Genomic DNA, 14,946 nt, shown 5'->3' on the forward strand with positions numbered 1-14,946 from the left:
AAATATTGATTTGAGTCACAGCAATATGAGAAATATGGTCAATGTAACAGATGATAAAAACGGTGTGCGATAGAGTTTGGTGGTTTAAGCATAAAAATGGTCACACTCTGCCTCAGGTAATGTGACTGTGGGTGAATGTTTTGAGAAAGACATTTTGGATAGTTTCTTGGCAATTCTAGAGATAGAGCTGAAAATGTGTTGCTGGAAAAGCACAGCAGGTCAGGCAGCATCCAAGGAGCAGGAGAATCGACGTTTTGGGCATGAGCCCTTCTTCAGGAATCTATCGACATTTCGGGCATGAGCCCTTCTTCAGGAATTCTAGAGATAGCCCAGGACTACTGTAAATGGAATTATCTAATGTTGGAGTTGGGTTTTTCAAGAGGGAAATTAGGAGACAATTCAGCATCCAAAAGTTAGTAGAAGTTTGCTATTCTGCTCTCAAAATGTCTACTCCTGTTCCTATGAGGCCAATAAAATTAAATTGTGGTGCACTGAAGGGTGACTATGCAAGAATCGAAAGAGATTATAAGTGATCTTTATGTTAATCATCCTGTTGTATAAGTTTCATACTGTCCAAGCAAACAATCTGTGAAAATTGCAACATTCATACATTCATGGAACATACAATTCCAAGACTGGGGACGACAAGAGCATCACTGAGGATGAGGAATGATGCAAGATAGTTTATGGTTTGTTCCAAAAAAATTGGTTACATTTAATATTGTGTAGGAACAAGGACAGGATTTGTTTACAATGGTCACTCAGAGCAATTCAAGGGCTTTAGAACAGTCAATTTAGTTAGTGGAAAGAGGTTGTAAGAAGTTTGCTACTTTTGTGTTCCTAATCAAATAGATACTTAGGAATATAGAAAAGGTGCTGCTAAAGTAGGCTGAGAGCCGTTGGGATTCGGGAAAATCTAATGTGAGGAGGTGCACGTGTGCATTGGGCTTTCGGCTCAGGAATTTTGGGCTTTGGGAGCTGTCAGGGCTCTGAGGAAGCCATATGCCATTGATATTCAGCAAAGCTGGAAGCAAAGAATTAGAAATCCCATAAGCAGAATTAGTCATGCAGCTTGGCAGGATTAGAGCTCAGTAACACCAAGCTGTACTAACTTAGTGAAACTAGCTATCTGTGAAAAGTTAAAATTGTGCCTAAGAGTTTGTGCTAGAGCATAGTTTCTAAAATCCAGGTAGGTGTAATCCTGATTGAGGGAGTGAACTGCCAGTATGTGACCAGCCATTGAGGCGGTCTGTGACAGTGTTGCTTGAGGAATTTCTGCTGCGAGGTCTACACTTGAAGAATTGGAATCCCTCACTGATCTCTTGGGGAAGGGGCTGGGTTCTGAGAAATCCACGGCATCTAGACTGCACTTTCTACTATATGTGCTCTGTAGGGTGTTTGACCAGGAGGCTATCACCCATATTTACCTCAGGTTAAAACTAATTGGCTGTTGGAATATGTTGTAGATTGTCTTTTTGTCATATCTTTATATACTAAAGTTTATTGTCTGTTCAAAACCATGGATATTTATGGTTTTATTCCTAAAAGTACATGGGTTCTTTCACTTTGTCTACTTCTTAAAATAAAACGTTGCTGATTCCAAGCCAGATTCCAGCAGTCTGGTCGAGGATCATATAGAATTTGAGATATGAAATCCATTGACAAGCACAAGTGTACAGTTGTGGATTAAAGTTGATTAAAGTGTTCAGTAAATTTTGCTGTATGTTCAAAAATCAACTTGGCTTTGCCAGTTGCTATGACTTTTCTGGAGAGATAAAATCTATTCCAAAGTGATTTGAAAACATTGAGCAAGGCTAGGCCAATAGCATTGGCAGGAATGTTGGTGTTAGAATAAAATGTATTTATAAAACATCTTGAATATGAGGAAAAGTCTTTCATCCAAGTGGAGTACAATTTGAGACGTCTAGTATTGAGTTCCAGATGAAGCAGCTGAAAAATGAAAAAACAAATTAGAAAACTTGAACCTGAAAGTGGTAGTCAAATGTTTGAACTTGAACTCCAAAGAGAGTGTTTGACAAGGTGGAGGGGGAAAGGGGAAAGGAGATTAGGAAAGAAACCTTTGGCGAGAGGAAGAAATGTGAATGCTTGAACTGGCTGAAGTAAAGCTTAGGTTATATGCTTAAAGGGAAATTGGTCCAGTCAATAGAAATAATAGTACAGAGAATGAACATGTTGTCAGAAGACCAGTTTTGTGTTCATCACCATGAGAAAGTCAGGTAAAGTAAATTCTTGGAAGTGAAATGGTAAATCAGTGGGTGTAATAGGAACACTTCAAGAGTCTTCAGAAAAGGCAGAACCAGTAAGGGAATGGGTTTTAAACAGTGATACTATGCACATGAAATGTATTCCCTCAGAATCAACTAGAATGGGGAATATGGCTCAGGGTAATCAACAGAATGCTTCTTTAAAAACTGCCATACTGAGTTTGGTTACTGGAGTTTGTAGAGGTTTTTCGCCCAAGGAGGAATGTTCCCTTACTCATTCAAAAACAAAAGAAAGCAATATAAGTGTTTTGAGATTTATAGGGACAGATCAGTCATTGATAGTAGCTGATGATGTGATTGTTTGATGAAAGAGAAGAGATATTAATAAGGTATCTTTTTGGAATTTATAAACCTGCTAACTTGTACAAAATGAGTTTACCAAATGATTTAGCAGATGCAATTGTTTATGTGGAAATTGTTCCCTGTTTACCGATGGAAGGGGTAAATTTTCATATTAGGATGAAATTCTTGGCATCTCCAACAGTTTCAAGCGAGCCAATTGAGATGACAGAAATTGAAATTTTGCAGGAGGAACATCACTTGCTTGTGCAGTAGGCTTCTAAGATAGGATCAAGCATAAAAAGAACCACAACAAGTTAGTATCAGAATATCAAAGGCAGCAAACTAACCTCTACTCAAGAAAAACTGATCAGTGTAGGGAATCAACTTTCACATTAAAAGATTAGTTTGAAAAGTGAAAAGTAATGATGACATCTCAGCATTATTTCCAGAGAACAAAACATTTGAATGAGTTTTTATACATAATAAACTTGGAAGCAAATTCAACCCATATAGATCTTCAATTCAAACTTAATGGTCTTCAACTAACAATCTCTATGAAGTGCTGTGAAAAACACTTTGAACAAGAGAAGCAATTGCTGATGAATCACAAGAATGGGTTGGATGCAGAATTGAACTAAACACTCTGATTAACAATTGGAACTTCATCTCGAAACATGCAAGAATGTTTTTATTCTGATACAAACTGAAGAACAAGAAAGATGAGATGTGCAGAAAAGAACAGCAGATCCAGATTCTAAAAGCAGTTACAGAAAATGTTAAGGAACAGGATTAGGAACTGATGTGTAACCTGAAAGTCTAAGAGGGAGTTAGTAACTATGGAGGAAAATTTCCAAAGTGAACAGAATGCCCATGTGAAGTAGTCAAACTTCTGTAAGGGATCTATGTAGACTCTGAGCCAAAATCAACTGAAGACTGGAGCAGTTGCTAAGCAGAATGAAAATATCAATTAATTGTAAAATAAAGGAGTAAACAAATGTTTGCAGGAAATGGTGAAAGATATTTAAATGAAGTCTCCACTTTTGAAGAATCAGTGGGAAGAAAATGAATGTATGCAGAAGGCTGTGGCACATCACTGACAAACAGGAAACAGGCATGGGTGATGACAGCAAAACTCCCTAGGTATAGGTTTATTCACCTATTGTTGTGGAGAATATAATTGAGGAAAATGATTTTGAAGTTGGTTGTGAATTAGAAATACATACTTTCTATAGCAAACTGAATGGAACCAGTGAAAGTGTATTTCTAACCAACAGAGGAGAAAAATAAGAACCCCAAGTTCTTCTGCATTCAAGTTGAGGAAGTGATGCAAAATTCACTTGCATCACAGATCATGATTAATATGCATCCATGTACAAAGAGGAATAGACCACTACAGTGTTGTTTTTAGTTACACCAGAAAGGTTGAAAACCCATGCTACAAAGTATAAGTATAAGCTGGTCCAGGATGTTTTTAAAAAAATTGATTTATTTTCACTGCATTTGGTTGATAATAAGATTATAGAAAAAAATGTAACTCTTGATGACCTGCCCAGAGTTTGAAGAAGGGATGCAAGTTAAACATTGATGCTGAGTTATAATCATGCAATGGTTAAACTCTTGTTAATCCCGCTTGTTACATGTTCTTGCTTTTGTTTAAGCTTTTATAGCTATGTTATAATGAAGTCCAAGCAAATAAGTCATTTGTACAGTCTGTATTGAGCAACTTGTTAGATATTTATGATAAGAACTTGATATTTTCAATATTTTCAAAACCATTGTAAAAGAAGCCTTCACTATTGTGAAGGTTTCTTCCAAGGGGAAGGCGTGATGAAATCCTATATTTGTAATCCATTTTGTACTGTACAAGCCAGCAATCTATGAATATTGTAACATTCAGGGAACAGACCATTTCAAGTTCCTACATTTGATTGTTCCAAAATATTGCCTACATTTAATACTATCCAGGAACAAAGGTGGTCAGTTGCAAAGTTTTTTTAATAGGTTTCTCAAAAATTTAAGAGTTATGAAAATTTAGTTTTGTTGGTTGTATGGAAACAGACAGAGGAAAAGCTTGCTACATTTGAGGTTCTAGTCAGTCAGGGACTTAAGAGCAAGGAAAAGAGGTTTTGAGCTATCAAGACTCAGGAGATGTCTGGGGAGCCAGGATGTGCAGCTAAATGTTGAGTTTAGGGATCAGGAAAAGCGCTGGCAATTATATGGGCTTGAAAGAAAACATATACTATTTTTAGTTCAGTCTAGCTAAGCGTAAAGGTGTAGGAAGTCCACAAGCAATACAGCTGAGCAAAATTAGAATTCAGAGAAACACAAAAGCAGTACCAGTACTGTGAAGATAGCTGTCTGTGAAAGCGAAAGTTGTGCCTGTGAGTAGGCACTGGAATCCAGGACAGCATAGTTTGGATTTGGAAAGTGAACTCCAGAATGTGAGTGGTTATTGAATCAGTCCACAACAAAGTGAGTTTTAAGGAAATCCTGGAACCAGGTGAAGAATAAGAATCCCTTTCAGACCATAAAATATAAGAGTAAAAGTAGGCTATTTTCCCATCAAGTCTGCTCAGCCATTTAATGTGATCTTGGCTGTTCTGATAATCCTCAACTCCACTTTCATTTCAATGAGATTGGGAAACCCACAGCGTCACTAAGGTCTTCAGGAAGAGGGGGTGGTTTCTGAGAAATCTGTGGTTCAGTCTTGATTTGCATTTGCTACTTGATGTGCTCTGTAGGGTGTTTGACACAGTGTGTCTGTTACCCATATTTGCCTCAGGTTAATTCTAATTGGATGTTAGAATATATATGTTGTATATGTATGTATACATATTGTAGATTGTATTACTGTTCTAACTTTGTACAGTAAAGTTTATTGTGTTTGTTCAAAACCCTACAACCTTGTGGCTTTATTCTCTTGGTAGGTACCTGGGATCTCACATTTTGTCTACTGCTTTAAAGAAAGTTACTGGTTCCTAGCCAAATTGTAACACCAATTTGGTGGTCTCATCTGGGATCATAATATATTTAATCATTTCTCAGTAATGGGATAATTGTTTTTCTTTTCCATCATTGGGGTTTTCCTCCTTAATAATGAACGTTGATTATTTGTTTCTAATTGATGTGTTCAGTTACTTCATTGTGCTCTTGTAATAAGCAAATTCTGTACATGACATTCTGTCAACTACATGGTGCTGCTTCAGGTTTTCTGATGTTTTAATAGTACTAATTATCATAAGTTAGAGGTGTTTTTCTGATGGGAATGCATTATCTTGCTGGAAGCCATACAGGGACACTTCTGAATTCAATTCCTTCTGTAAAATCATTTGAAAAAAATTGCAATCACTTATGAATTTATGTAAGATTAGAAGTATAACTCTGAGAAACAAGTTCAATTGAAAACATCTATTGTCTGCTATCTAGGACGGACTTAATATTGAAAACAGCAAGAAGAGATTAGGTAAAGCAGAAAGTAAGTTTCTATAATGCTGCCCATATCCTCAGTATATTACAAAACAACTTGCTCAATCATTCCAGTCAAAAATGAGGACTCTACGAGAAGCATGAACAACCTGCAATTAACAAAAATAGTGAAGGAGGATATTTAATTCAAAACAAGGTAGACAAAATGATGAAAACTAGTTGTAGCCCAGAAAGTTAGGAAGTATTTTAGGAACCAGCAGCGAATGACTAAAATGCTAAGAAAGAGGAAGAAATTAATTTATGAAAGTAAATTGGCAAGTAACATAAAAACAAAATAAGCGTTCCTGCAGATATTGTAAAGACCGTTTTTTTTTTGCTGTCTTTTGACTGTGGAAATTAAATGAGAAAAGGATTACTGTGCATTTTAAAAGCAAGTGTCACTTGTTTGTACAGCTTTTGGTTCAAGCAGTGGGAAAATCCTGATTACAGATGAGCTGGGTCAAAGGACATGTATGAAAAGAAATTTCTCTCCAAACAAGTAGCTGATTTATCTGTGAACTTGTGACCAGTAACAATGACAAAAACTTGCCAACTAAAATATGATAAGCACCCAGGTACCTGAACAACTTGGAGATTTGAATGTCCAGGTCAGAAGCCTTTGGACCTCTGAAGCAAAGGAACTATTTTTCTTCTGCAGTAAAAAGCATTTCAAGCCTAAACATAACCAGCTTATTACTCATCAGTTGCTGTAAGCTGTAACTTTTAATTAGTACGTCTTTATAAATGAGAACCAGTCTTTATATGCCTCTTGCAAACAAGTGAAAGGACTGGAGAAGGGAAATTAGGAAGCAGTGTTCTAATCAGCAACTGGATAATCTCAGAAAACTCTGTGGACAGAAACATTCCCAGACTTTTCTGCCCACCCATAATTCACATTTTTTGTCTGAATATGTGTGTGTCAAGGGGGAGTTTTTAAAGTGGATTAGAGTTTTAATGAATATAATTGGATGTTGACAGTAATAAATATTAACTTTTATTAAGTACAGAAACCTCATCTATACTGTCAACTTGGGTCTAAAATGACAGGTAAATTGGGGAATTCTTTTGAAACCCGTAAATTTTATGATGACTCCAGGAACAGTGGGATTTGATTTCCAGCATGTTTCCATCCCTGTCAGGCAAAATAGTTTTTGTAAAGAAAAAGAGTGGTAAATGTAAGTGAGTGAGCTTTTTGAAAGCACTGGAGAATTAATAATTGGGAACAACGAATCAGCAGATAATTTAAACCAATATTTTGTACCAATCTTGAAGGTAGAGGACACTATAACTATCTCAAAGATATCAAATAAACAGGATACTAATGGGAGGAAATATTTTGTAACAGTTTCTGTCACAATGGACAAAATATTTGACAATCTAATGGGACTAAAGACAAGCAAGTCACCAGGTCCTGATGGCCTGCACCTAATAGTTTTAAAGAAAATAACTGCAGAGATAACAGAAGCATTGGTCAAAATATTCCAGAAATCTCTGGATTCTGGGACTATTCCAGCAGATTAGTGGTTTTACAATGTGCTGCCTCGGTTCAAGAAGGGATGGAGATAGAAGATGGCCTTACAAAAGTCATTGGGAAAATGCTAAAGTGCATTATTAAAGAAAAAACTTAGAAAAAAGAACAGAGTCAATATGGTTTTATGAAAGAGACATCATGTTTGATAAACTTGCTAAAATTTTACAAGAATATAATAAACCGAGTTGATAAAGGGGAACTGGTGTAGTGTACTTGGCTTTCCAGAAGGCATCCCATAAGTTGCTACAGAAAAAAATTATATATGATAAGAAATCATGGTATTGGAGTAATATATTAGGAGAAAGTGAGGACTGCAGATGCTGGAGATCAGAGTCAAGAGTGTGGTGCTAGGAAAGCACAGCCGGTCAGGCAGCATCCAAGGAGCAGGAGAATCGATATTTTGGGCATACGCCCTTAGTATGGATTGAGGATTGGTTAATACAAAAATGAGTCAGGAAAAATGGTCTTTTTCATGTTTGAGGGATGTAACTAGTGGGGTGCTAATTAGTAAATAGACGCTACCTACAGGTAAACAGTTATAAACTGTTGGCACATAGATCCCCTTATAAACTTCTCCACACACACACACACACACACACGGTGAAATGGATTATGGACAGAGGGGAAAACTGGAAAGGCAGCTCACTAGCCTTTATTCCCAGGTGCTATTGTTGAAATGATCTTTATCACTCCTCTGCTGGTCAGCATGTTAATTAAGTTATTGTTTTCCAGTTACTAGCCACCTTGGCCAGAGACACAAGGTTGAGCTGAAAATGTGTTACTGGAAAAGCGCAGCAGGTCAGGCAGCATCCAAGGAGCAGGAGAATCGACGTTTCGGGCATAAGCCCTTCTTATGCCCAAAACGTTGATTCTCCTGCTCCTTGGATGCTGCCTGACCTGCTGCGCTTTTCCAGCAACACATTTTCAGCTCTGATCTCCAGCATCTGCAGTCCTCACTTTCTCCTCAGAGACACAAGGTGGCTAGTTTCCTTATAAAAAAGCCTTTGTCTTATCCGTTAAAGGTTACAGCATGCAGGAACTGTTCTAGGAAAGATTAGCTGATTTTATTCAATGAGTTTTGACTGCTGAGAATGGGGCCACTGCTCCTGATCTGAGAAGAACTTAATAATTCTCTTTCTCTGTGGGCGGCACGGTGGTTCAGCGGCTAGCACCGCTGCCTCACAGTGCTGCGTCAGAGACCCGGGTTCAATTCCCGCCTCAGGCTGTGTGGAGTTTGCACCTTCTCCCATGTCTGTGTGGGTTTCCTCCAGGTGCTCCAGTTTCCTCCCACAGTCCAAAAAATATGCACATTATGTGAATTGACCATGCTAAATTGCTCGTAGTGTTAGGTGAAGGGGTAAATGTAGGGGAATGGGTCTGGGTGGGTTGCTCTTCGGAGGGTCGGTGTGGACTTGTTGGGCCGAAGGGCCTGTTTCCACACTGTTAGTAATCTAATCTAATCTCTAATTTGTTCTCAGTTCCGAGCTGTTTAGTTACCTGAGACTCAATCTTTCAGTTGTTGGCAGAACTAAAGGCCTCTCTCATGACAAACTGGTCACTAGTTCATAGAAAATTCAAATTCTTGTTCCTATCAAAAGCTGCATCTGAACACCATCTCCAATCCCAATCACCTGCAACTCAAAATACAATTACTGCTTGTTCAAGCAATGCCTGGTATTGCCGTTAGATCATTTTATTTTCAAAACTGCAGCTACTCTTTCAAGCGCCTGCTTTCTTTTGTAACCTTCTAAATCTAGTTTTTAAATCAAAATTCACAGTCCTTACAAAGTGAATCAGCCACCCCCTGCTTCTTGCAAAGCAGTGGCAACTTTAATAGAATGAAAGCAGAAAAGAACCCTTCTGAGCAGGAAGCAATTCAACAGATCCTGTGCAACACATTTTCAGCTCTGATCTCCAGCATCTGCAGTCCTCACTTTCTGCACAAAGATCAGTGAACAGCTTTTCCAGTTTTTTCCCCTCTGTCCATGTGATTTTTTTTCCCTGTTTTTATTTGTAAAGGTGAGTTTATAAGAGGATTAGAGTTTTAATTGGTAGTGTTATATGCTGATGGTTAGTAACTGTTTACCTGGAGCTACAGTCTTGTAATAAATAGCGATTCTTGTCAAATACAGAAATGTGATTTGTGCTCTCCATCAAGCTGGGCCTAAAAATCAGGTAAATTGGGAAAGTTTTGCTTACTTTTAAAAGTTCTTTAATTTTTTGATGTTTCTGAAAATAATGGGGCTTAATTTTCAATGCTTTACCCCAGTGAGTTGTGACAACTGAAAGCATTTAAAGAGAAAGTAGATAGATTGCTGAAATATTGGGTAGTTAGGGGTTATGAGGAGCTGCTACTAAAGAGAAGTTGAGATCTACGGCAGATCAGCCATGATCTTGTAGAATGGCAGGGGAGGTGGGTGGTGGTTGGGAAATGGCCTACTCCTGCTTCTATTTCTTTTGAACTTGTTTAACAGCCAGTGAACACGACTAAGTATAGTCACTACCACTATACTAGGAAATGCAGCATGCAGTTTGACCATAAATATCCCACAAACAGTAAAATTCTATTTTAGAGGGGTCAGTTGAGGGATAACTATTGCAATCTGTATAGTACAATGGGATCTTTTATGTTCATGTGCAAGAGCAGATGGAGTCTTGCTTTGACATTTCATCTGAAAATTTGCTCAAATGCAGGATTCAGTTTGTATTGCACTGTGATCAAGTTTCTGTAAACAAGCTTGAACCCACAGAACTCCAACTGAAAGGTTGAAGGAAGTCGCAATGAAGTTGACTTCAATTGTGGATTTTGAAAGCCTGAATACAGAAATATATTTAAAAATCACAAAATTGTGATCGGCACAACCAGTCCAATCAACCTTTAACCCCAAATTAGCAAATAGTTTGAATTATACCCCCTTCTAAGTTCCTTCAAAAAGAAACAATAAGACAACCTTGACAATGCCACCCTCCATCCAAGTACAGGAGAATGTTATTGAAATACAAAGTTGGCACATCAGAAGGGCTTCTCCTCCCTTAATGTCTATTTAGTGATTGTGCATGCCTTACCAAATATCCAAAAGCTGGCTTGATTCGTTACTTTGCTAATTACATCTGTTGTAAATCTTCTCTCCACCATATAGCTTCAGCAGTTGGTTCCTCAGCAGGGTTAGTCACTGAAGACCTGGCTTCCAAATCCTGGAGAACCTTACCAGTCACCCACTGGAGACATGTAACAGGAGCCATATAAAGATCAGGACAACAGAGCCAAGAAAATGGATAGCCCAAGATGAAATGCAGGTGCCTGAATAGATCTGGCAGGTGCCCTCAAGGTTCCCAGGGTTAATGCAGTCTGCTATGCCCTCCAAGCTACCCAGCTGCTGAGATTTGAGCTGCAGGAGGAGAAAGGCAAAGAATAGCCAGTATGATCATCAAAGGGAGAAGGTGTGGTGTCTGGAGCTGTAAACCTGGTTTCCTGAGAAGCCTGTCATGAAATCATTATTGCATGCTACATTTACTACATGTGTGTTTGATGGTCCTGAGCAGCACAACTGTTTGCTATCCCCAGTCTAAGTCAATCCTGTCAGTGCTATCATTGTACCAGAGAATCAGTGCAACTGTTTTTTTAAATGCTTTTAAATCACTAATTAGTGTCCAAATTGGTGTTCACAAGTATTCTAGTGAGAATTTTGTATCAATGTTACATAAATTGTATTCACGTTATACAGAAATTTGAGAAAATGTTGCAAATGGATCATCTTAAAAAATGGAAAAGTACTCCTCAAAGATTATTGGTGACATAATGTCAGTGATATATGATTAAACAGAATGCAGTAATCTGTAACTGGTTGAGTTACTATCAATTTTCTTAGAATTTACCTTGGAGCCTTTTACAGAGGATTAGTCTGCAAAATTGGTATTGTAGCTACAACAGGCCATGTGCAGAATGGCAGCTCCTCACGCTGTTTGAGGCAGTGGTGACAGCAGTAACATCCTCCCGGCGTTCAATGCTGGCAATGGGGGCAAAGCTCAGACTGTTCAAGATGACATTGCTAGCATCTCTTGTGAGGGGCTGCAGCTGGAGTTGGCCTCGTGGCGAGACTGCAGTCTAGTCTGGCAGCAGAGCCAGGGACTCCTGGTTGTAGAGGGCTCAGAGCAAGGATTCCTGGTATTGGCAAGACAGCGACAGCAGCCTGGTATGCCCAGAACCAGGACTTGAGGTGACAGTGAGCTTTGCTAATGACATCAGTCATCTGGTTGCACAGCAAGAGTGGGTTCAGCACAGGAGCCGACATTGGAGGTGTTGAGGTGGGCCCAGAGGTGAAGAGATGGCACCTAAAGAGTGGCAACTCCTACATTTGAATCAAACACAGGTAGTAGCAAGGAAGTAGAGGGATGGTGGCAGCGCAGGTGTCATTGGTGAGCAGCTCAGGATTCTCTTTCAGTTATATCTTTTATCCTTTTTATTCTTAAACTATTCAAAATGGTGTCAGATTGTTGAAGCTTTTCACTGAATTTTACTGCATTATTCACTGTAAACTGCAAGTGACAATAAATAACTCATTAAATTATTTAGACTAATGTTTTCCTATTCATTTTTGGGACGTGAGCATCACTGGCTGGCCAGTATTCATTGCCATCCCTAGTTGCCCTTGAGAAGGCAGTGGTCAGCTGCATTCCATGTGCTATAGGTTGACCACCAGTGCTCTTACAAAGGGAATTCCAGGATTTTGACCAAGGAACAGGATGGTGAGTAGCTTTGAGGGGCTCTTGCAGGAGGTACTGTACCTGTGTGTTTGTTGCCCTTGCCCTTCTAGTTGGAAATGGCCTTGGGTTTGGAAGGTGCTGTCTAAGGATCTTTCGTACTATCTTGTAGATGGTACGCACTGCTGCTATTGAACGTTGGTAGTGGAGTGAATGGATGTGATGCTGATTTAAGCAGGCTGGTTTGGCCTGGATAGTGTCAAACATCTTGAGTGTTGTGGAGCTTCATCCATTTAGGCAAAGTGGGGAATATTTCATCACACTCCTGACTTGTGCATTACATATGTTGGGCAGGCTTTAGAAAGCCAGGAGGTGAGTTAGTAGCCATTGTATTCCAAGACTCTGACCTGCTCTTATAACCACTATATATATGTGGTATGCCTCAGTTGAGCTTCTTGTCAATGGTAACCCCAGAATATTGTTAGTCGGGGTGGGGGTGGGGTTCAATGATGGTAACAACATTAAATCTCAAGAAGCAATGGCTAGATTAGATTATTTACAGTGTGGAAACAGGCCCTTCAGCCCAACAAGTCCACACTGACCCTCCGAAACGCAACCCACCCAGACCCATTCCCCTACATTTACCCCTTCACCTAATACTATGGGCAATTTAGCATGGCCAATCCACCTAACCTGCACATTTTTGGATTGTGGGAGGAAACTGGAGCACCCGGAGGAAACCCACGCAGACACGGGGACAATGTGCAAACTCCACACAGAGAGTCGCCTGAGGTGGGAATTGAACCCGCGTCTCTGGCGCTGTGAGGCAGCAGTGCTAACCACTATGCCGCACAGATTCTCTCTGAGTGGAGATGGTCAGAGCCTGGCATTGTGTGGCATGAATGTTAATTTGTGTGGCATGAAGGTTACTAGCCAGTTGTCAGCCCAAGCCTGGATATTGTCCAGATCTTGTTATATTTGAATATGGACTGCTGTAGAGTCACGAATGGTGCTGAACATTGTGCAATCATTGGTGAACAAGCCCAGTTCTGATTTTATGATGGACGGAAAGTTATTGAGGCAGCTGAAAATGGTGGGGCCGAGGACGTTACGATGAGGAACTCCTGCAGATGACTTGAGACGACTGACACTCCTCCTCCACTGCCAAATCAATGCCAACCGCCAGCTGAAGGAAGAATGTCTCATCTTCCCTCTCAGGATCCTACACCATATGGCATCAACACTGACTTCACCAGATCGAACTTTCCAACTTGGCACCACTCTCTTGACCTGTCCTACTTGTCCATCTTCCTTCCCACCGGTCTGCTCCACCCTCCCACTGACCTATCACAATTACTATCACCTACATCCACTGTCCCCCCAGCTCCATTCCCTATTTATGTCTCAGCCTCCTGCTCCCTCCACATTCCTGATGAAAGGCTAATGCCCGAAACATCGACTCTCCTGCTCCTCTGGTGCTACCTGACCTTCTGTACTTTTCCAGCACCTCACTTTTTGACTCCATCTTCCTATGTGCCAGGTATGACTCCAATCAAGGGAGAGGTTGCCCCTGATACCAATTGATTCTAGTTTTGCTAGGGCTCCTTGATGCCAAACTCAGTCAAATGAGGCCTTGACATGAAGAACTGTCACTCTCACCTTGCCTCTGAAATTCAACTCTTTTGTCCATGTTTGAACCAAGGCTGTAATGTGGTCAGGAGCTGAGTGACCCTGGTGAAACCCAAACTGGGCGTTGCTGAGCTGGTTATTGCTGAGCAGGTGCTGTTGATGATACCTTCTATCACTTAACCAATGATCGAGCGTGGGCTGATGGGGTGGTAATTGCCGGGGTTGGATTTGTCCTGTCTTTTATATACAGGGCATACCTGGGCAATTTGCCATGTCAGGTAGATGTTGGAGCAGTTTAGAGCAACAAGTTTTGGATCACGAGTCTTCACTATTGCCAAAGTGGTGTCACGGCCTATAGCCTTCGCAGTATCCAACCATTTCTTGATATCATGTGGAGTGAATTGACTGAAGACTGGTATCTATGATGCTGGGCACCACTGGAGGAGGCCAAGATGGATCATCCATTTGGCACTTCTGGCTGAAGATTGCTGCAAATGCTTCAGCCTTATCTTTTGTACTGATGTGCTGGGCTTTTCCATCATTAAGCATGGGGATATTTGTGGAGCCGCCGCCTCCTCCAGTGAGTTATTTAATTGTCCGCCATCGTTCACGAATGGATGTGGCAGAAATGCAGATCTTAGATCTGATTCATCGGTTGTTAGATTGCTTCGCTCGGTTTATCACTTTCTGTTTCTGGTGTTTGGCATGCAAGTAATCCTATATGGTTGCATTACAGGTTGACACCTTATCTTCAAGAATGCCTGGTGCTGCTCCTGGCATGCTCCCCTGCACTCTGTATTGAACCAGGATTGATCCCCTGGATTGATGGCAATGGTTGATTGGGGGATCTGAGTTGAAGAATGTGGTGCTGGAAACACACAGCCAGTCAGACAGCATCCAAGGAGCAGGAGATTTGACATTTCGAGCATAAGCCCTTCCTATGCCAGGGCATGAGATTACAAATCATGCTCAGGTATAATTCTGCTGCTTGTTGACTACCCACAGTGTCTCATGTACGCACAGCAATGAGTTGGTAGAACTGTTTGAAGCCTG

At 40.2% G+C, this 14,946-nt stretch overlaps 1 protein-coding gene across 9 annotated transcripts in view; it reads left to right on the forward strand.

The window, feature by feature from the left end:
• The window catches only part of yaf2 (YY1 associated factor 2), a 200,862-nt gene extending 188,389 nt beyond the window's left edge, over positions 1 to 12,473 (forward strand). For all 9 annotated transcript variants that reach the window (XM_087997457.1, XM_087997451.1, XM_087997456.1 and 6 more), the window contains one exon: positions 10,704 to 12,473. In XM_087997457.1, coding sequence (XP_087853583.1) covers positions 10,704 to 10,810 — 107 coding nt within the window. In that variant the 3' untranslated portion in view covers positions 10,811 to 12,473. The remainder of the gene's footprint in view (positions 1 to 10,703) is intronic.
• Positions 12,474 to 14,946: the final 2,473 nt, after the last annotated feature.

The sequence above is a fragment of the Chiloscyllium plagiosum genome, unplaced genomic scaffold (assembly GCF_037043375.1).
Source record: "Chiloscyllium plagiosum isolate Xiang-an unplaced genomic scaffold, Cpla_swu_hap1 HiC_scaffold_19, whole genome shotgun sequence".
Taxonomy (NCBI): domain Eukaryota; kingdom Metazoa; phylum Chordata; class Chondrichthyes; order Orectolobiformes; family Hemiscylliidae; genus Chiloscyllium; species Chiloscyllium plagiosum.